The 23,466-nt window shown below is 37.4% G+C and overlaps 1 protein-coding gene and 2 long non-coding RNA genes across 17 annotated transcripts in view; 1 reads left to right on the forward strand and 2 right to left on the reverse strand.

The window, feature by feature from the left end:
* LOC135289442 (uncharacterized) overlaps positions 1-17,120 on the forward strand; it is a 28,185-nt gene extending 11,065 nt beyond the window's left edge. For 4 of the 7 annotated variants that reach the window (XR_010352192.1, XR_010352195.1, XR_010352189.1 and 1 more), the window contains 4 exons: positions 4,095-4,237; positions 6,717-6,822; positions 7,195-7,297; positions 7,539-8,093. This is a non-coding gene — a long non-coding RNA (uncharacterized LOC135289442). Of the gene's footprint in view, positions 1-4,094; positions 4,238-6,716; positions 6,823-7,194; positions 7,298-7,538; positions 8,094-16,933 lie in introns of those variants that run through there. The other 3 variants (XR_010352190.1, XR_010352191.1, XR_010352193.1) reach the window with 3 other exon arrangements.
* On the reverse strand, positions 2,310-8,185 carry LOC135289445 (uncharacterized). The gene is made up of 3 exons (XR_010352198.1): positions 8,048-8,185; positions 3,482-3,616; positions 2,310-2,438 (listed from the first exon to the last, which is right to left on the reverse strand). It is a non-coding gene; the product is annotated as an uncharacterized LOC135289445 (long non-coding RNA).
* Positions 12,510-23,466, reverse strand: part of ADAMTS6 (ADAM metallopeptidase with thrombospondin type 1 motif 6) — a 146,877-nt gene continuing 135,920 nt past the window's right edge. For 7 of the 9 annotated variants that reach the window (XM_064403021.1, XM_064403028.1, XM_064403027.1 and 4 more), the window contains 2 exons: positions 22,404-22,560; positions 12,510-17,149 (listed from right to left, as the gene is read on the reverse strand). In XM_064403021.1, the coding sequence (XP_064259091.1) occupies positions 17,040-17,149; positions 22,404-22,560 (267 nt within the window). In that variant the 3' untranslated portion in view covers positions 12,510-17,039. Of the gene's footprint in view, positions 17,150-22,403; positions 22,561-23,466 lie in introns of those variants that run through there. The other 2 variants (XR_010352187.1, XR_010352188.1) reach the window with 1 other exon arrangement.

A 23,466-nucleotide genomic window follows, 5' to 3' on the forward strand; every position in this document is an offset into this window, starting at 1 on the left:
CTTAAACAGTAGCTTTCTCCATGTTGGCAACGTCAGCAACCCTTCTGATTTAACTTACAGTGAGCAGTTCTAAAATATAGGATAGTTTGATAGTTTGATAATTAAAAATATGATATTAAGATAATTTACATATGTTCAGTTCCAAAATATGCTTTTTTTTTAAATACAATGTAGAATGTTCTAGAAATATTCATCTTGGTTCCAGGTAAACCTAAAGCGCAAAATAGTATCTGCATATATGAGTTGAAAGGTAAAGAGAAATAAAATCAAAATAATTTGATCAAATTTTAGTCTCTTGTTTAAAAGTTGAGTAATAATATTGCTAGTTCCATGGTACTTTTCCTCAGCATATCTGCAGAGCTTCTTTCTCCCTGAACTAGAAGCCAAAGATAGAAAGACAGAAGGCTAGCCCAGATTTAAAGAAATGAAATCCCACCTAATTTCTGTAACCTGTTTCTTATTAGCTCACTACCAAGGCCACAGCTGTTGATCACAGCATGTACAAAACCCCATTACAGGCTTGTAGATGGAACACTGAAGTAGAACTTTTGATAGGCCTGTAATCATTTAGGCGGAGACCCAATGATTCCCAGGAATCACATTCAAACAGATTTCATCTTTACACCGTATTATGAGACTGCAGCTGAACTCACACCTTTGTCTAGTTTTCACAGCTCTGAAATAAAAATTTTATTTCCAATTTAAACAAAAAAAAAAATCAGAAGCTTATTAAGAATGCAGATATTCCCTTCATTAAGAATGCTCCAGGAATGTCTTGTTTTTCTGTCTGCCATATCTCATCATGAAAAGTTGTATCAAACACACTGTGAGACTACTCCTTATGTACAAGACTACTCCTCCCCTTCCATTTAATTTTTTGTGTTTTTCAGGAGGGACCAGACAAGGTGATCATTCCTCAAAAGCCCTTGATCTGGCTCCTTGTAAGCAAATGGGCATTAAGTGAGCTGCCAGCCCCTCTGATGGGCTTGGTAGCCTCCCCCTCCTGCCACTGTCTCTTCTCAGCTCCTTTGTGGGTGTTTTAGCCTACACATAGCCTACCACTTGGATTTAGAAATAAATAAATAAGAAAATAATTTGAAAAACATATTAATTTTTAAGGATGCTATTCAATTGCAGGATATCTAGAAAATTACTACCTATAACTTAACCTTTCCATTTATCCTTACAATCTCAAGCTGTAATGATGCTGACAGTTACAAAGGCACAGATGGAAAACAGGAAGTAAAGTGAAGATAAAGTAGTACTTAAAAAATAAATGTACATCTGGGTTTGCACCTTTCTTTTTCTTCTCTCATACTAGGTCTGCTTTGCTCAGCTGATCTTAAAAGACTTATATTTTGATCACACTTTGAACTGTGTTTTTCCTGGGCTTGTCTTAGGCTTAGCTCCATCTTTTCAGAAAACTTCTTCCTGTTTCATATCAAATAGCAAGTGACAGATATGTGATGATAAGTAGCATTAGATGGGATAAGTATACATTCTGACTGTGGGTTTCAAGTGAAACCTCACTTAGACAGAGAATCTGATTAGAGCCAAGTGTTTAATTTTTTTCTAGATCTCACAAGTTCCAGCACAAAGAATAGGGACTTCTTCTACTGCTTTTAGAACAAGGCAGAGATCAGTAGCACACTATAAATTCAGTAAATATAACACCAAAGGATTTTTGGCTTCATTTTAGCAGAGAAGCCAATGAACACATTACAAACATGCAAAAAGGGAAATCGCGCTTTACTTTCTTTGATCTAAAATTCCCTGGGATAAGGAAAAGAGAAACCTCAATTGTCCTTTTCCAACTAACATAGCATAAGTTTGACCACTAGCAATGTCTTTTTATTAAGATTACTAGATTTCTCTTTTATAGCACGCTGTTTCTCAAGTGATCAGCAGCTCAACCAGACAGCAATTTTAGACATTTCATTTTTTTTTTACCACCTGGGTTTGCAGCATCTATAATTCTTTAAACACTGAGAATATAACAACTGTGACTAAACCTAGCAACATTCAAGCTACTGCACTTTCAATTTATTATCAGCTCTTTAAAAATACACTATCTATGCGAAAGCAGAGTATTAATAGAGTTTCTGCTTCTCTGTCTGTCCCAACAGGGCTCAAAATAGCTAATCACACAAGTGCAGGATCTAACTCTCCTAGACTAACAAAGTTCAGTAATGACCATTAGAATTGCCTCTTAATGTGCACACATGCCACAGCACTGTTTGATTTCAAAGCAAAGGCTCAGTCAGAATTACTTTACCTTCTGAAAGGATCATCAGACCTGGTTGATGAGGCCAGATCTCTGCTTATTCCTGCTCTGCTAATGTCTGCATGATCTACAACCTCCGAAAGCTAGATTTTCACCTAATTACCAGGTACCAAATGCTTGCTGCCTCTCAAAGTGATGTGACCTGCTTGTCAACCTGCAAGGAACACCAGTAAAACTGCATTGACTACCTGAAAACCAAGGCTATCTCAGCTCTAAGCCATTGTAGGCCCAAAGAAGTTATTCCTTCTGAGTTTGGCAGCACTGAAGTTCTTCTGACTTCAGGCTCAGTAATGGGCTCCCAGTACTATGGGATCGGACCAAACCTTTTTACTGCCTGTTTGTTTTAAGCAGAGATCTAAAAAATAAGTAACTTGCTAGGGAAAAAGTCTTAATCTCCATCAATAATAAAGAACTTTTTCTTCTAACCTTCAAAAGGGATTACAAACAGCAACCGTCCTGTATATCTTACCTTCTATTGAATGTCCCGTAGGGCAAGAGATTTAAAATTATATACATAATATTGAAATTATTAAATACATAGATATAAATAGAGAGAGAAAGTATAAATTATAGGACTCCACAACAGTATGGACGGCCTGGGAGATACTTTTGTATCTTCCTAATTGTCCTCATAAAACTTTATTGAACAAAACAGAATGTCTAGAATTGACTAAATGTGATCACTTGCTCCTCACAAATCCCCATAATATAATGTGGCTTGCTTTTCCTAGCTCCAAACCAGACATCCCCTGTGAAATCCAGGCATCTGTATGGATGACTTTATCACTTCAAGAAATCAGCTCATGATTTCTTGAAAAAGTTTTGGGAGCAACTTCCTATTCACTAGAACTATATGCTCAAACCTCAAGTCACAGGTACATCATCAAGAGATTTAGCTTTCCTTCAGACAGAATTGCTCCAACAGCAATGCCAGAAACACCCTTCTAAACCTCAAAGGAAACATCAAAGAACACATCAACAGCCTTCCGTAACCTCCCCCCTCGGAAACCTCCCAACAGGGACAGGCACCCAAAGGCAGTTCTCAGAGGAAATGGAGGAGTGTGAATAAACCCAGTTTACAGCCTGACAGTTACACTTATCAGTTTTAGAAAGTGCCTGAGGTTACCTAGGACAAATGTTTTCTCAAAACTCTCAGCAAAAGGTTCACAAATGGTTTCTGAACTTTTTCAAACTTACCTATATCTCCAGTGCCCAGGTGGATTATGACTGATGTCCTACTTTTGTTGCACAAGAATTTTGGAGTCTCTGATTTTTCAAATATGCAAATACTTGACTCTCTTTGTATACAGTCCTATGTAGCCTTTTAGACAGCTGCAATGACAGAACCAAACCAGCTAGTAACACATCAGAGAGACTATTGGAATACAACATCTGGAAAGTTTGTAAATTAAGTAAACATGGGACTGCACCTCACATGTATCATCAGTTCACTTCCCATATGCTTTTTGGCTTAGCCACACAAAATTAGTATCTCAAAGCTCCATTAAACAGGAACAGCAGTTTTGTTCCAAAATTCTTCCAGTCAATTTCATCCATGCATCAGTTTAGCAGGTGCATTCCCTCTTTTCTGTGGTATTACCACCCTGTGTCTCTCTCTGCTGGCTTCCATACATAAGGAACATGGCACAAGAGTAAGAATTATGGCTTGCCTACAGCAAGTTCTTCAATAATGTAAAAGAGGATATGCTGTGGGTTACACAGAACAGAAAGATGAGCTACCGAGCTAATCTTTGAGTATTGAAAGAGACATCCTAAAGCTTCATGACGGTTGTGATTTGTGTTTTCTCAGGGAGAAGGTAAAATCCAGAGGTGAACATGACAGAAGAGAGAAAAAAACCTCTGTCCAGCTATAGGAACCGCCAGTCAAGTTTGTAACCCAGTCGAAACTCATTGATTTGACCTTGAGAAATATCAGCACAAAGCTCAGGATAGGTAAAAACATTTAAAATGTTTTTAAAGGATGCTATTCATCCTAAAATGTTTTTCAAAAAAATTAAAAAAAAAAGCATTTAAAATTAGCTCGTTCTGAGATGAGTAGTTCTGTTAAGAGGTATTTGTAAAAATATATATTTATTTTGTACTAACAGGAAAGCAGTGTAAATGCATCTTGTGACACTGCATTGATTCTCGCTAAGCAACGGGAAACTTGTAACTAATCTGAAAAGAAAAGAGGAGGATTTTAAAATAAATGTAGAAATATGCAATGCATATAATTTGGCACATTGGTACTTCCAGGCACCAATAGAATGAAGTGCTTATAGCTTTTAAGACTTAAATATGACTGCTAATGGCCAGTTTGCAAAAAAGAGGTTATAGGTAACTTTGTCATAAATTGCTCTCAAGCTGCTTTCCAAAAAATTTTAGCAACGTTTTTACAGAAAAATATACGTATGACAAGGCAGCATACAACACAGCTGGAAGTTCCCAGAGGTTATGTATAACGTGGATGCATAGCTTATGCAACTATCAGTGAATAAATAACTTCATGCTTGGATATGCTCATTTACACATGATCTTGGGAATGTTAGTGAACTTTCTGAAACATTAACTGATTTCTCTTAAATGCATCAAGGTACAATAAAGAACAGAGTGAGGCTTAACTGAAATGAGATCCTAACTGATTTTAATATTTTTGTGCTGTCAATAAACTGCAATTGAATGTTACCTATGTAGTGTATAGGTCATGGTGAAAAATTTCATTTCAAGGTTGTTTCTCCAAGGAATATTTTGTGACTATTTTTCCTAGTGCATGTATATATTTTCAAAGCAGACTGCTAACAGCTTTTAGAGACTGACTTGAAATTTTAGTTCTAAGTCAGAAATGCTGTTTGTGCTGGGGATTTTTTTTTAATTGGAACTGAAATTCCAACATATTCTTCAAATATCCTCACTCTAGCACTTCTTCAACAGATGCCTACCAGAAATGTATAGTCAGTCTGGAACCTCATAGAGGTTTCTTCTTAAACAGAAGAAAAAGGAGACAAAATACTTTGGGAAAGATCTCTATCAGTTTATAATGAACAACACCTAAGAAAACTCAGTTCTTGTCTAACATATTTACATATAAGTTTCTAAGATGTATTACCTTGTGTTGAGTTTTCAGACCTAGCTGTTTGTTAACAATTTTGGATGAATCACAGGAGTACCCAGATACCATCATATCAGCACAGTACTTCATCAAATACTGACATATGAAAGTGGGTCAGATTATCCACCCAGAAAATCATTCTTTTCCTTGTATGTTTACTTCAACACTGTTATGTACTTATATGGAATTGTTATTTAATCACATTATTGCCAAACTGGCTATAACATAATTCACCTAGCACTGACCAACTACAGAACAAAAATTAAACAAACATTTTGCTGTTGTTAAAATTTTTTCTATGGGTCTGAGCTTCTGAAGCCAGCAGGTCACTTGGATTATATATACAATGTTGATAATTGCATTCCTTAAATCTACAAAATGCAACACAGTTCACTATTTTCCAAAATAGCTTTAAAAACAATTACAATTACTGCGCAGACATTTTCAAACACAGCAGGCTATTGGCTTAGGCAGTGATGGAAACCCTAAAAAGAAGATAAATATTTTGAAACGCACTGTAAATCAAATTTGTGCACTGGACTAAGAATGGATTATCTGCCTCTAAACAGCAAAAGATGTTTTAGCTTTAGGGTATTTTTCCATGCTTATTTACTAGAAATGATTTTAAATTGTGTCTGTGTGATTTATTTCTTTTTTTTTATTCAAGATTTTTAACAGCTGATTTGTAATAAATGCTCTACTATAATTAGTTCTACATACTTTACTCATTACACTTACTGATGCACAGGAATCCATTGTTTCTCAAGCTTTTAGTAAAAATTACATTTTTAAGCTTAAAAACTGATTTAGAACAATGCTATGTTGGCCTAAAGCTGCTCTGCAAGTATTTATAGCAGATGTGTCTACAGTCTCTAACAGAGGCATTGATTAAGAATGAGACCTTGAAAAAGATTATTATATTGCCATCTACTATCTTTTGGTACTGTGTTACCAAGATGAAGTTAGCCACTTTTTCTAGCTTTCATTCCAGAAAGTATCTGGCGGGGGGGGGGGGGGGGGGGAAAGTCAGCCCAAATGGAAGTCAAAGGCACTCGTCTTGTGTATGTACACTCCAACCTGGTTAAGAATTATCAGTTTTCTGACTTGGAGCCAGATTCACCTTCTCTGGCACAGCAAGATTATTGCAGGACAAAGACAACACTGCCTGTGTACTTCCTGAGGAATCCTTCAGCAGACCACAAGCTCATGTCCATTGGGCATCTTCTTGAAAGAAGTTATGTCAGTAAAAGGGGATGATGCTAGATTGATGCTGATGGTTTACTAATTAGTACAGAGCTGGAATTGCAGCCTTCTCTTTCCTAGCAGATCACAAAGGGAATGTGGGAAATTTACCCTGGACTTCCAGAGTTTCCAGCTAGAAGACAATCCCTTGGAATGACCCAGAAGGAAGCAACATTTCCTAAGTCAGGTCATTATTTTTATAAAATGGGAGTGAAAGCTTAAAGTTTTACAAAATTTACCTTCAGAGAAAGATACCTACAACTTTCTTAGAAGTGTCATGAGTATTTAGTTCTTAATCAGAACAGGATTATCCTGCTAGCCCTTGTAATATTGTAATATGTTAAAATATCTGTGTTTTCCAGTGAAAGACTTCAGCAGCATAAATCTAGCTGTGGAGTTTCCTACCCTTCCTTCTTCCCCTTAGAAAGTGATTTTCTGGCTTTTCTCAGTACACAGAGCAGGAAAATATGAAACAAGCAAATCATAAGACTGAAAACCAACTAATAAGAGAATGGTAACTCAGAAGTTTGATTTTGGTTTGGTGGTTTATTTCTCACAGGCAGCTGTAGGATTTTTTCTAAATCCTGGCTGGAGATTTTTGTGCACTACGGCTGATCATTCATCTGTCCAGCCCTTTTAAGACTTCTCTTCATTATACCCAGGTAAGAATGGGTCATAACTCCAAAACCAGCATGAACTTAATCAAAACAAAGATAAACATATATTGTTGAATGACATACATTTTATGATAAGGAAAACATTAGCAAAATCAAGCTGAGACTTCACAACTCTGGACAACCTATGCAAGGTTTTTGTAATCAAGTTTCTCAAGCCACAGAGGAATGATCAAAATTTCAGCCCAAAGTTACCAAAACATGTTACTTCTCTCTTTTATTTTTAAAGGAGATTCAAGTTTCATTGTTAGTAATATAAGGCTGTGTCATACCCTTAACAAGCAACATAGCTGTTGGCAGCCCTTCACTATCCTGATTACCAGCTGAGAGTCAACACACCCTGTAAGCATCTGTTCATCAGTTCAGCAGAATTACTCAGGACCCAGTGAGCATCTGGCATTCAAGAATGCAGCTGTCTTTGTGGCAGGCAGGTTTACAGACATGTTTTTTGCAACTGCTACTTTTTGAGCTCATTTGCAGTTCACTCATCTGCTAAATACAGCATGGCAAATTAAAACAGGTTATCCAAAGTGGTATAGAGTTTTGCTCACTACTGCAACTCACTGAGAGACTCATAGCTTCTTTTGTTATTAGTATACATAGCATTCAGGTATCCATTCACCGAAGGGATTAAACTGACCGTATCTCTGCAGGCTCTGCAAGGGCTCTCCACTCTCCGCCCTGAGGACGGAGCTTCTGCAAGGGATATCTCTGAGCTCAAGGCATTTCTGCACCTACCTACAGAAGCCATGTCCTCTCCTCTGTAGGGGTACCTCTGGCCGGGACCTGTGGTCTTGACCTTTTTACCCAACTCTTGCCCCAGGATCCCCTCGTTGAGATTTCCTCAGCTCCTTCCACACCCCTCAGCTCCATCTCATGGCCCCATTCTTTCTTCCTAGTCCCTGGCCCCTCCACAGCTTTCCCAAACTAGCAGCCTCAGCATAGCTCCCCCAAAACCACTGTCACCGGCCTTCCACCTCAGCTCAAGCCATCCTGTTCCCATGCAGAGCCTTCTCCCTTTGGAGCTGTCATGGCTGCACACTGGGGCAGCCCCTTCACCCCTCCAGCTGAGGAGGCAGCTGTGGTGAGCCACAGGCTGGGCAGAGGCTGCTGCTAGCCTGGCCCAAGCAGTGCTCCCCAGACTTAGGGTTCCCTGAGGAGAACCATGCCCAGTTCTCGGCCTCGCCTCGGGTGCCAGCTGCTCACAGGGGAGACTCACCACAGCTCAGAGCTCAGCAGCTCTGCACACCTACATGATTGACTAGGGATTGCCAGCTGCCATGGCAGAACTGCACATTCCAGCATTCCAGCACCCACCCTGGCTGCAGCTCTGAGCAGCAACAAGCCACAGCTGAGCCCCAAAAAAGGGCTGAGGGACACCTACTGCTGTAGAGACACCTACAGCCACAAGAGGTGGCTGCTGGCCAAATTTGAAAGATACTCTGAAACCCTGTCCCAAGCATGAAAGCCAGGTGACAAAAAGGCTCATTCCATGGGAACCAATTTTATGCAGTGCTGTCCAAAGCACCTGTAATACCTGATGCCACAGACATCCTCTGAGTCTTTCATGGGCATCTGCCCACGCTGCAGATGAGCTGGCAGCAAGCCTGTGGTACCAGAAACCTCTTTTGCTCATACTGGGGAAAAAAACGCCACATGGCAGTTTTCCAGCTGTTGTGGTGTGTTTTCATTTTCTTTATTTGGTATATTTTACTGCTTGATTTGTGGTTTCTAATCCCTCTGTGTTTTTCTCGCTGCCTTTGGAGTGGCACGGGCTCCCCATTTTATATCTTATATTGCTAAATTTAGACTCACTCCCTCATTGTAACTGTCATTTCTTGTTTGTTGCCTGGCCACTCCCTGGCAAGTTGTCAATCCCTCTTGTCCCAACCCTTTTTCCCCCAAAACCTTCCCTGCTCCTCCCCTCCTTAGATGTCACTCCTTCCCTAAGCCTGCCCTTCCCTCCAGAATCTTCTGTGTCAGTTTTGTATCCTTTGAAACCCCATTGGTTTACTTAAGCCTTTCCCCTCCCTTAAGATCCTCTATTGGTTTACAGATTATATTTCCCCACCTTGTATTCCACCCTCAGTCTTCCCGATTGGTTAAAAATTGTATCCTCCCTCAAGACTGCCCCTGTTTTTAAGTTAGTGCCTGCGTTTGGTTTAGTGTCTTGGGAGCTTGGTGCTGGGGAGTTTTGATTTTAAATGAAGCTACTCATGTTCTGACCCCAAGACCCATGCTGGTGCCTCTTTGTTCATTTGCACCGAACCTCTGCTGGCGACTGGAATTCTGCAGGGTCTGCCAGGGGGATCTGTCGCTTCCCCTGTCGTTGTCGTTGCCGGGCCCGGGGGTACATAGCTGCCCACGCCGTGACATCCAGCTAAAGGAGAAAGGGAGTAACGGGACACGCCCACAGGCATGAGACCAAGACCTCAAACGCATCGTTCTTAGTCTTTCTCTCATTAAAAGCTGTGATCATCACAGCTGCAAGAACTGGGGGAAAAAAACGGCATAGAAAATCTGGAGGGATGCTTCACAGAATGGTGCTTGAGACCTTCCCTAGATGGATTAGGATAACAGAGTTAGAAAAACCCCAAACCCTCCGTGGAAGTGGAATTCAGGTCGTTTGTCTTCAGCTTTACAAACATTTAACAGTGCAGTGAGCAACCAGTGCTGAGCCAGCTTCTTACACCTCCCTGAAAATAAAAATTGAATATTCTTACCTTGCATTTTCTTTTGGAAGCTTGTATAAAATGCAGCTTATTTTCTTTCCCCCTTTTAATTATATAGGCTACTCAGCACTTTATTTCACAAGAACTCTAAGCAAGGGGTAGTTAATTGATACATGGAATTATGGCCATCAACCTTCTCTTCTCTAGAAAATCAGTTCCAAGCCCTACCCTTGACAAAGTGCTTTCAAAAAATAATACATCTGAAGTCAAATGTTATTGCTAATTGATGGGATAGTTTCAACAATGTAACCTTATCTTAGGTAAATAAACTTCCAAGGAAACTTTGAGCCAGAAAGGCCAAGTAAGGTGTTTGGGATTCTTTTTTGCTGCAGAAGGTCTTGTTTTGATAGTGCATTTCTATACAAAGGAAAGAGAAATGTGAATCTGAGACCAAAAGAGAGGCTTGGTTCCTCCTGTTTGTATTTGGTACTAACTCAGTATTTTTCATAACAGAACAAAGTAACTTTAAGGGGCCTCTAATTACTGCAGTAGAAAAACTACTAAATTGTTTTTCTTGGACTAGTATTTGAAAAAGAATTAATGCATTTCTAGATTTTTTTTGTTGGAATTCTTATTTAGAGTTTGTATTTGTTTTTACACTTCAATAAATAATTCACAAAACCAGCCTAAAATGAACACTGTAACAAATAACTGTGTTAAATTACAAACGTGAAAGCCGTCAATAACATTCACATTAAAGTATCTGATCAAAGACAGCAGTATTGTACACCGACTATGAGATGCATAGGTGTGTTAAAGCAGTGAGAAAGAGGAGAAACAGCCACTGTGGGAGATGATGGAGGGAAGAGATATCCTGTACCAGTGTGTGGATTCTGAGGAGTGAAGTCTGAGAAATGAAAGAGTGTCCTGGAAATGGACTGTAAACTTTTCAACCACACATTGTCATTAATACACAAGGTCCTGCCCCTATTTCGGGTCACTATTCAAAGATGTTAGAAGGCAGTGACTCTACTAAACACACTGCACTTCTGTAAATTTATTTGTTTAATGAAACATGGTTGAGCTCTGAACAAATCTGACAATAATAATTTAAAATGCATTCTCAACTGAAGTTTGTTTTCTAAAATCCCTAGAGTGGGTCTGAGTCTTTTCATACAGATATAACTGGAAGATATTCCCACATGTCCAGAACTGTTATCTCGCAGTTAATTTGGAGAGGAAGTGTTACTCAGAAATATTATTCAGCATTGCTTCTCAGGGGAGGTAGATTCTACACAAAAGACTGATGTTCATTGCAAAAACTAAATCATACTGCAATATGGGTTTTTCAAACAATGTGAGGAATAATTTTATTGTAAACACCGCAAGAATGTGCACATTTGTAGACTTTGATGTCAAGGTGGGGGTGGAGAGAAAAATAAACAAATATACTTGTCTTGACACAGATTAAGAAATCCAATTTCCAAAATCCACAGCCTATTCCTTATCAGTCAGGCCGAATCTCATCTCTCTGTGTGGTCATAGCAACGAGTTTGGAGCACCCACTGGCTGAGTCTTCACTTCCAGCTTCCAAAGCATTTCCTTTTCTATCTCAAGCTGTGATCTGAAACATTTATTTCAAACAGGATTACTAAACAAGTGAGATTATTTATTTATTGATGGTGATAAGTCTCTGAAAAGGCCTTCCTGTTTGTAGAAATTTAATCTTCCAATCCTTAATGCAGAAATACATGTATCTTTTCCAGGACAGACTTCAATAATTTTCTGATTGGCAGCTAGCTGTATGACATCTGAACATAAACTGTATCCTGTAGCCTGTCCAGCTCAATGAAAATGTCAGTCCCATGCAAAACCAGAAAAAAATAAATTACATGTGGTGCATAAGTGGTATGCCAGTTTAAAGGATGCAGTATCCTTAAATGTACACCACCCCACATTTTGAGTATCTAATTTTCTTAAACTGGACATGAACTTCCATTTCATCTGGGCCAAATGCACTTGGGAAATGACCCGTTCATTAGTTCTGCAATGAACCTTGTTCTGTGGCTGATTGAGCTCTTTTAAATCCATTTGGGATTTCATCCTGATTACTGCATGGAAATGCTTGTACACCATTCTGTCTAGAACGTAGACTGGAGGGACCACACAGAAGCAGTCATCCATCCCTCCCACCTAATAGTTTGTGGTGAAGGGAAAACAGCCAGGTAGGGTGTCAATTCTTGCAGAATGATAGCCTCAGCTGAATAATGGCCTTGTACAAGACTCTTGGATTGATGACTGACTGTCTCCAGATGAGGCTCACAGGCAAAGTCCATTGCAGTAAACCTGCACAGAAGAGGACCCAGAAGATTCCTGGGTCTTAGGTCCAAGTAACAATAAAAAAATAATAAGTCAGAAGAATAATGAAAACCTGTTCAGAACTCTACGGAGAATATGTGAAATTTTTTCTTGTACATCAGAGAGCTTCAGATAGAACAGCAAGTATACTCAAGAAGGAACAGTATAGAAAGGGAAGTCAGGGAAAGGAAAAACCAGTATCTCAGGTAAAAATGGTGCTCATTTCCTCAATAAATAAACTGAAAAAATGTAACGGAGAATTATAATAGTAGGATTGGCTCCAGGATCAAATTCTGGTGAAAAAATGCATTTTAAAAAGACTGGAGGGAATATTTTGGGTCAGGAGTTCTACAGTCATCATGGGTTATGTCAGGTTTGAGGTACCAGGAGAAAAGGAGGGAGAAATACCTCTGTTTCAGTGTTCTCAGTCTGTCATTATGATTCCAGTGGGAAAAAAACAACACTACAAACTGAATAATAATGGAAAATCTATCAGATTATGATTTATGTGTGAATGTATGGGAGGAAAGTCAGTATCTTCACAATGACAGAGCAAACTGTCAAGAAACTGTGTTATTTACTAAGTCTGCTTCATCTTTAATTTCTGATCTGAAGGGAAATAAAATTTTGTGATCAAGCATAGATAGAAATACCCATATTTTTAAAACAGGGAATTGGTTTTTGAATCCTTATTTGTAAATAGAATAACAAACAATAACCAAAATGAATAAATACCTCATCAATACATAAAAAGTTCTCTGTAGTCTCTTTAACATCTTATTCGCAAGAGTAGAGTGTTTATGTTCATTAAACCAGAAACTAGATTTCAGTTCAAAACAAAGAAATATTTCATAGGACTTGATCAGAGATTTCCATAGCAAGCTATTTACAGTATGCCAGGTAAGAAAGGAAGCACCTCTTGGCAACAGTTACCCAAGCACCAAGTCTACTGAAATTACTTTCTTCTTTACATCTAAAAACACCATGGCTTCAGATAAACTTCAGATAAAACCTTAAAAGCTCAATGCAAAAAGGACATTTTATTGTTATTATTGATTGGCTGTAAACGAAATAACTCCAAGAAGTACAGAATATTTTTGCTGCCATTAATTTCATTCTTGATCTACATCACTGCTTAGGCTAAAATATTACTTAATAAAGTACATGACCATATTCTTGATTTTTCCTTTTTGTTATTTCCTTATTTGCTTATATATGACAAATATTGCTGCTGCCCAGGACAGGATTCTAGCATAACATAGATCTTACTTCAAAGAAGACACCTTATATATATTTTGATGCATCTGATGAAGCAAACATTAAGCATACAGAATTCTAATAACTGTAAGTCAGGGAAGAGACAACTGTACCATGGGTATCAAGCTTAAAAGCTGCACTTTTATTTTACTAAATTATCTATGTTAAAAACAAATCTGTGCCTGGTGTGGAATTTCACTGCATCAAGTGTTACAATATTTTTGTTTTTATTACAAGCAGGAGAATGCATGTAGAACAAGTGTTAAGAACCATGACAATAAATTAGAATATAATTTACAAAAGCAAAAATAATAATAAAGTAACAGTGTACCACATTAATACTGAGTATAAAATAATAAGCAACTAATCACAATAATACAAAGGTAATTTCAGTCTGTATTATTAAGGATATCTATGTGACATTCACTCCTTTATAAAGTTCCTAACAAAATTGACTATTTTGGATGTATACACCTTGAAGGATGAATCTTAGATTTTTATTTATGTTTTGATCTTTATCAGCTGATATTATTGCTCAGCAGAAGTACTGGCACCAGGTTTCTGCATTTCGTTTTGTACTATTTGATTCTAGGTCTGTCATATTTATAGCCTGCACAAAGACTCCTTTTGTCACTATTTAGGAATATAACACTATTTAGCTTAGATTATATAGATGGCTACAGTGTAGCAGCAGCAATGAAGTGTGCTGTTGAAACCAATTATTTTTCTTTGAATTAGGTTTCATATTTCAGTCTTAGTCTGTAGTGTTGCTTAGTTTGCAAATCCATATACATTCTGTGTTTTGTTCCCTTTAACAATACAATTCAACAACGCTCCAGGCAGTTCTTTGAATTCCAACCTCAGTGCTGTTATATTGCAGAGTAAACATCAGAATCCCCGGTGTTCTAGCACCAGTAAGAGAGCAAAATGTGTCTTTGGAAACATTCTTTACAATTTTCATGTCCTAAGTGAGGTAAAAAAAAAGAGGCTTCTTTTCAGTACAGAGAAAACCCTTTTCTCATTAGCTGAAATGACACATCAGCTGATAAACAAAATCATGCCCTGGAGAAAACTAGACCTTGATACAAAGAGGCCTCTTGCTTAGGGTGTGTTGTAACAACCCCCTTACCCTTTCATCATACTTCTGATCTAACCAGAGCATGTTAGCACCAAGGTGTTCTGTCAAAAGGATACAGAAAGTCAACTCACTTAACAGACAAGGACTACACACTGCCCTTAATCTCTATGTGCAACTCCCAAAAATCTGGGATGTTTTTATCGACGACTGGTGTCAGTTTTAACAGGAGTTGTTGACATGGTGATGAGAGCAACAGATAACAAGCATATGTGAATACATGCAAGCCAACTGAAAATTAATTCCACTGGTCACAAGTGCACAGAAGTGGAAATACTAGCAAGAGGTAGCAGATGACAGGAGTTTGATGGTTGTGAGTATAGACATGGGGCTACACAAAACCCCTTGACAGATTGTCAATATGTTGGGGGAATTTCATAGTATGAGTCCTCTTAACAGTATCTATTGTTCCATGTTAATTCACATTAGTAAGTAGTGTGCAACACATTTGGTTTGTTATTGATAAAATACATTGGTACACTTCAGTCTCATATTTTGAAATTATTTTTCACTGAAAAGATTACCTTTTTTAAAAAAGTGCTATTTGAGTTATAATTTGTAACACATTATTGTTCACATAATTTTAACTGCTTTACAACAAAGGAGTCATAGTTGGACACACAATCACATTCATGAAGTACCTGTTGCAAAATGCAAATGTTCAAGTACAATATGTTATTATAAAGAAATACCTACTTTCCTCATCTCCTTGTTGAGACTGTTAATGAAAAGTGAAGGGGAAGAGGAGCATGACAATTAATTTTTTAATGTTATATTCCTGATTGTGACTTGCCTAAGAAGTTTGGTTTCACTTTTAAAAATGCAAAGTATTTGGTGAATATTAAAAATAGGGTAATATGAATAAGTGGGGCATGGCAATGAATAGTTAAGGCATCTAGCTTCTAATTTACAGGCATGAGTTTGTTCCAGTCTCATGCTGAAAGCTGCCCCTTGCTTAAATATGGTCCAGCTTCACATAGGTACCTGGCCATTTAGGTGAAGGTGACCAGAATTCACTACAGCCATCCCTTTTCCAGTGTGCCTTACTCCTGATAGTCCAACAGGCCTCTTGCTCAAGCACACTTTTGACTTCTCATTTGAACAGAACCTAGATGAATCACTTATTCTTTGGTTGCAATCCTTGCCACTCGGATGCAGTCTCCTGAACAGAACATTCACATATTCCTTCACATAAACAATAACTCTGCTATGGTATCAAAGGAGGGAACATCTGGAATCCATTTTAACTTTCAGCTTTGCAAAGGATTGTTGCTATTACACAGTAGGCTTATCATTTGCATTCAAATTCCTTAGTTTTGGAGAATCAAAGCTAACATGTAAACCAGATTTAGAAGCCAACAAAGTTGTTTCTTCTTTGTGGCTGGTGTAAACAAAAGTGAGCTGGAGTCAAAGTGTAAGTCCTAAACAACCTTTATGGCAGTAGCGAAGGAACTGGCAATCCAGTCTTCACCACTGCTGGGGCCTGCCTCCCCCATGATACTGAAATATGTTCCTTTCAGTGGAGGTCTCTTTCACTTGTACAATGGTAAGATGGCTATAAACCTGCAGTGAAGATTTCATTTTGTTTCATAGCACACTTGTATTTCATGCACCACTGCAATAACTGTTGCACCTCTTAAAACTAAGTCCCTCATGGTTGTTCTATTTAGTGTATCTTTATATATGGCTCACAGCAGTGTTCAGGAAATATGGATTACTCCAAAGGGAAATAGGTGGAATGAAGGAAAAATACTTCTTTTTCTAAAAAATTTCTGCTCCTTAAATAACATTTCCAAGCTCATTTTATAATTTAAATTGTGGTGCTGTGTCAAGAGATAAAATAGTTAAGATTTTTAAGCTATGATCTAACTTTTTTTTTGATTCTTCTTTACTTCCATAGTAAACCAACTCATAAGAACTACATTTTAAACAGTTTTAAATAGAAATGGATTCAGTGTCATTGCTAAGTCCATAATAAAAGTTATTTTAATGGTCCATGGATGTAAACAGACTATTGGATTTAGTCAAAAGAACAAATGTTCCAGAGTAAGCTATTCTATATGTGTTGTGTGAATCTTTCAAATTTGGGATCCCCTCAATACTGTGTCCAGCACTTTGGATTAATAAATCCTACTTCACAGAAGTTAAAATAATATTGAAATCCTGTCAGCTGGGGCTGACCAGTGGTTATGTTTTCCACAGGGTAATGCATTTGCAAGGACGTCAATCTTATTCACTGTGTGACTCTCTTCGATGGACACTCTTCCACAATGATAATAACAAGGCACATTCTTCTGCTTCCTGTGGGTCAGTGTCCTTGGCAGGTCTTGCAGCACATCTGTCTGAAGTATGCTCGACTGCAGAACTTGAACTTCAGCACCAGTGGGCAATAGGCCACTTTGTTCACATCTTTGCACTCTAATAATTAAAATATTAAAGAGAAAAAGATCAGATATATAAAGTACAAAGAAAATTTGATGTTTAACATGCTTCTCATCTATCCATCTATCTTGCTTCCTTTGTAACTACGCTTTCTAGTACAGTCTATTGCATATAATATTGCAGATTTAAAAACCCATAAAAATATTTGCAGGGCTTTCATTTAGAAGTGCACAGTCTTTGCCTGGGAAGAACTATCATTTATTGGGGTAAGTGATCACTTCACAAAGTTAGAACATGTGAATCTTTTTTTTTACATTACTTTTAACTTATTAAAGTAATGTAAAATTAGGAGTTATTTTATTAATCCATGAGAGGTTATCATTATGATGATTCACACCATTTGATACCACACCTGTGCATTTGTAAAAATCCTTAAAACAGAATGAACACTTCACATGACAGGGATGGAGAATATTACACAAGTGTTACGAATAATGGTACCAACAGGGTGAGCTCAGTGACCAAACTGAATGGGTGGATTATACTTTAGGCATGGTTCCACACATCCACAATTTATTTCATGCTAGAAGGAAAGCCATTTTTATGCCTGTAATAGACATAAAAGCTTTTTCTCAAAGTTGTGTTTTCCTATATGCTGGGCTTACTGCCTCAGCTGACCAGTTGTGCTGGCAGGTAGCCTTCCCAGGAAGGGAGAACAGAGCCCAACCCCATGGAGGAGAATTTAATTCTTTTGCATCCCATGCAGGTTGCATGTCAAGTGACTTTGTGAGTACATTACTGGAGCTAAAATATGCTGTAGCTCTCCTCTGGCTCATATTTTGCATTTGTAGAAAGAAGGTGGGAATGGGGAATGGAGTAGTTTGATCTGTGCTCAGTTCTTATCCTGATACAGCTTGAGAAAGAGCTACATCTGCGAATTCAGTGACGCACTCAGGTTCTACAGCTCTTCAGTCTCCATCTAATCTCCTAGTACATGATTCTTGCTGTGGGACAGGGTGTTACAGATAGTGGATTAACACTTGCAAGGATACTGTAGTAGCAAATTGAGTGCAGATGAGAATTTTTAGTACTTGAACCTAGGAAAGTATTAATGAGGCTGAACTTCCAGGTCTGTACTGAACAGTATTTCTGATAATGGCAAAATGCATGCTTTTAGCTAAGCAAGAAGTGTTAGAAAATTATTTAAACTTTCATTTCATTAACACAGACATAGTGCTTTCATTGCAATTCTTTCACTTCACCTACATGATGTTTGACATACTACTTTTCTAATTTTTTAATTCTTAATGGAAACATCATTGAGTGACAGGAAAAAATACATTGTGAGTAGCTGGTTGAAACAGATATATTTCTCTACCAGCAGGCACACATGGTCTGTATTTGACTGACTTTCAAAAACTCTTCACAAAAGAGGTCAAGCCTTTTTCAGAAGTATTTCAGGTACTCATGTGTGTAAAGACTGGGAATATAAGAGAGACAAATGGTGAATTATAAATGAAGTGAAAAACAAAAGGGTTCACTTGATCAGCACAAGATATAAAAAGTTCACTCAGTCGCAAAAATAACCCTCAAACACATTGTGTTCAGTTAAATACAAGTAAAGCCACTAACTCAATTTTTGCTAAAAGTAGGAATTCAAATTATTCTTTTATGTTATTCTTTCTCTTGAGTAAAACTGATTTCAGCTGATGCCATTTGGACAGCAATGAGAGAATATTCTTGAAGTTCCCCAAAACTTCTGTTTAAAAAATCAGTTTTGAAATAGTTAATGGTGGCTGGTGAAATAGCCTATTCTTCGCAGGACTGTGGTTGAATGGAGAAGGTTTAGCAGAGTTCCTTTTGTTTCTAGTAACAAGTGTTAATGATTGTCAGTAAGCTACATGCACAAGCTCTGCCTTGCTGAAGTTTGTGACTAGATCAGGTGATATTATGATATTAACTACCGTTTTACATTAAAAAAATCACAAAATGTCACAGTGCCTCCAGCAAAGATGTATCATATACAATACAAGAAAAACTGAAATGACATAACAGTAGACAAAACAGTTTTTCAGGTAAACTTTTAGATGGGCTTTAGCAGTCAAGATTCAGCAGACATACATGTATTTAAGAGAATAGAATAATTCTGAATATGTTTCAAGTGGTGTGGTAGATGATGCCTGTAGTTCACTTCCAGCAGCAACATTATGCTCACCAGTAGCAGCCCATCAAAACCACATCTAAAATATTATAAATCACTAATGAAAAGTTTGAAAACCCAGAGCTAAAGCACATGTAAAATACTACAAGATTCAATGTAACTTTCTTTCAGTATTTTTGTATTCCCAAAATTTTGACTCTTGTTTTATGCAAACAACCTGTACTTTCCCAAAGAAAAATTTTCCAAGCTTCACCAACATGATCAGTACACTGTGGAGTGCCTCAAGCTTCCTCAAAACCCTGTATGATTTTATCTCTGGGTAGAAAAATTAAATTGCTAAGAAATTGTTGAACAAGCTCCATATTCTGCAAGCCACAGATGTTTTGCAAACAAAGCAAATCAGGTTTGCTGGGGTTTGAAACAGGAAGAGAGCCCCCCAGATAATCTGACCCTGCTGCAAACCAGTGTGCTGCTGCTGAAGTTGCTTTTGCCCCGCAGTGGAGCCCAAAGCACGAGGCAGTGCTATGAGGTGGCACATGGACAAAGTCCCAGTGTGTGGGCAGATATGCTCTGCTACACACGTGCGCTCAGAAGAGGAGAAACCCTCTCTCCGGGAGACCTGATTCCTTCCTTGAAACACAAATCCTGATAGTCAGATCACATCCCACTGTGCCTGCGGAGTGACAGAAGCAAGCACAGAGGCACAGCATGCCTCACTCACAAATATATTCATGACAAAACGTCATAGTTCCAAAATTTATCACAGAGAGTACCACTTTTCCAAAAATAGTTGTGCTCTTTAGGGTTAGTTAGCTCTTGAAATCTTTTCATCATCTCCAGGATGGTGAAAAAGATATGCCTCACTGTTCAAAGGCTGACCCCTTACTGAACTAAGAGTTGTCAGCTCCTCTTGTGTTTAAGGGGACTTTTTTAAAGCAGAAAATGTGTCAAACCTGCAAATTATTCTGCAAATTCTGCTTGTGCTTCTCCTATTCACTATTTAAGAGCAGTTGTAAAAAATTTATAAATTAGAAAATATATGTAAGAAATACTTGTATAAGTATTGAAAAAATACCTTGAAGATAGAATTTTTGCCTAATTTTCAGACAGGGCAACCTTAGTCTTTCACAGATTGCAGCAAAATTCTTCTGAAATGATCTAAGCATTTTAAACTGTTAAATAATTTTTGAGATAAATACCTCCAGTATGGGACATAAACAAAAATGGCCTGCTAAGTGGCAATGTGTGGGGAACGATATCCTTCAGAAGATACTGTGCTATATCTTTTTCCTTTTGATTCTTCCTAACTGTGCTAATGAGCTTGGATAAGTAAGGAGCTGGCTTGCACCTGGCTCTCTCAACGTGCAGGCCATAGAACTGACAACCATCTGGACTACAGTATCAGTGTTTTTCAGCATTTTCTATTTGTGGATCCCAAAAATTTTCCCGTGAAGGTGTGGGTTCCCAAAAACACAATTACCAGCAGACTCACTGTACACAGCTAGCCTGTACAGTTCTGCTGTAATGAAGTTCAGGCCACCCAGTGTACAGAGGTCACACACAGAAAACCCCCAGTTGCATTCTTCTGTAAGAGATTAGTATATTTTCTGATAATACTGAAGAATTACCAGGGTAATTACTATAAATAACAATATGACCTTGTCATCTAGAAATTAAGAGGAGACTGGGACTGAATTGTGTCCACTTATAAGTAATTTATTTTCTTTCTTACTTTGGACTGAAATCAACATCTGTGTTTGGAAATAAAATAACATGTAGCCTGTGAGTTCTAAAAGGCAGAAAATTTCCTAGATTGATAATTATCACTTAAAAGATTTTTTGAGAGCAGTAAACAGAAATAATGCAAACTTTACCAAAAATAGTGAATTGCAGTGTTCATACATTGAAGCTTAAGTGTATTTCTGGGACAATTTTAGTATGCTCCCATTTCATCACAGACATCTCTATTTGCCAGACTTTTGTAACAATTTTGAATCTATGGCTTGGACATTGATGCACAGAGTAGGCATTGAATGACCACCAAATCTGGGTAGACTGCAGGACAAATACCTTTAAAAAAATTTAAATCAGAGCATTTTTCCACATAAACAGGACATTAAACCCCAATGTAGTAGGACATTCTGTGTAAAAAATACTCAGTTATATACTGCAGAGATGAGTTATGTCAAAAGCAGCAGGGCCAGCAACATTGCAGTCAGCTACTCAAAATTTAGGGAATATAAAAATTTTGGGAATAAGTGTTTTAGAACAACTGCTTTTGCTGCGTAACCTCTTGATACTTTGGAGAATTTTCTGTTCCTTTTCCCCTTCCACACAAAATCTCATGAGCAACTATTCTCAATTTTATAATCAATGAGGAAACACATTTTTTACTGCCTAGAACTCCCAAGTCTACTTTGACGTCTATATTTCCTAACAGCTTGGCCTAGACCATTTACACGTTCACATCTGAAGTATTTAATAAATATGAATAAGCTTTTTTCCACAATATTATCTCCTGTATCCCTACCAAAAATACATTCTGATGAAGTTAGTTAATAGTCTGATTAAACTGGACTGTATAATGCAAAAAATACCATAATTATTTTGAACAGGCATTATAAATAAAAAAAAAAAAATAAAACTTTGTTAGAAGAAACTGAAACAATGCCAAAGTGTAAGAACAGACTTGTTCTTACAAGAACCAAGTAACACAAAATCTATGGTCCCAGTCTGGAAATTAACAGGGAATTTACTATTTTTTGCCACTACATTGTTGTGTTTAACACTGATTAGGCAGGTAGAAGGTTAGTGGATGGAAAGTGTATCATGCTCCCCCTGCTATTATGAACATTTCCACTGAACCATTAGAAAATCAATGACACAAACCATAGTATTTTGTCCATGACTTAGGCTATATATTTTAAGGGTATTTTTTTAAACAAACAATGTGTATTTAGGTTTTCATTTCACTTTACCATTGAGCTACAATGACTAAGCAGAAAATAATTTTTAAAAAGCTATTCACAGCCTGAGAGATGATGTCATCTAGACTTTTACCAATGCAGCAATGCTGCCTATGTCACTTTACTCTTTTCAGAATAAATTCTATTAAGATGGCAGACTTACCCTCTGTGTTGGAAATGGGAGTGCTGTCACATTTACTTTCACACTGCTGCATTGATGGAGGTCTGAGAGTTTCTGGACACTCACTGGATGCTTGTCCAGTATATGACAGGCACTGTACAGTTCTCATCTGTTGCCCAAGACCACACTGTGCAGAACACTAAAGAAAGAGAAAAAAAACTTTAAAACCCTGCATCCAAATTTTAAATACAAAATAAAGCAACAGGAGGCAGTCAGAAACACTTCACATCCACAAATTTTAAAGAAGACAGGCATCTGCAGATCTTGGATTAATAGAGAAAAGAATTATCATAAATACTTCAGAATTTTTTACAATACATGTGAGCACTTGTCTTTCAAAGAAAATGCAATGCAATAATGACTCTCTGAAAATTCAGATTTGAGATATTAGAATATAATTTACTCTATTCCATGTATCATACTGATACTTTAGAATAAAGAAGGAAAAAACAAAGAAAACAAGAATCCAAATCTTCTACAAAACTTTTTTTAAAGGGAAAAGTATATGTCTTTCAAAGAAATAGACTTTTCTGTTTCAAAATATTTTTAATTTCTGAAACTAAATAGTTACAATTTTAGTACAATATTCGTTAAATATAAAAGTAGATCTGAAGAATCACCATGAAAAAAAACCAACTAGACTGTAATATTGCAAATTATTTTCTACTGGGTAATTAAACTAAAATGTCTCATTTTCATTAGAGGAAAAATGCTCTGCAAACAGAAAATTACTCATTCATTTAATATTCTAAAAGCAGGCCATTGATCACAAATGAGATGCAAAAACATAAAGAAAGAAGGAAACTTAGTAAATCGTATTTTGAAGCACTGCATAATAGTGACATTATTCAGCCCGTCCTGGAGTAATTTAGCTCCCTATATGGTAACTCAATATCTTATGTAAAAAATTATATTGATCTCAAAGATCTCTTTTATTCAGAGACAGGTATATACACAGATCTGCTACTACAATAGGAATTGGCTTTATATTTCCATCATGTTTCTCAAGGAAGTTAAGCATGTTTCAAAAATGGTACACCCTGCA

This window comes from Passer domesticus, chromosome Z (assembly GCF_036417665.1).
Source record: "Passer domesticus isolate bPasDom1 chromosome Z, bPasDom1.hap1, whole genome shotgun sequence".
Lineage (NCBI taxonomy): Eukaryota > Metazoa > Chordata > Aves > Passeriformes > Passeridae > Passer > Passer domesticus.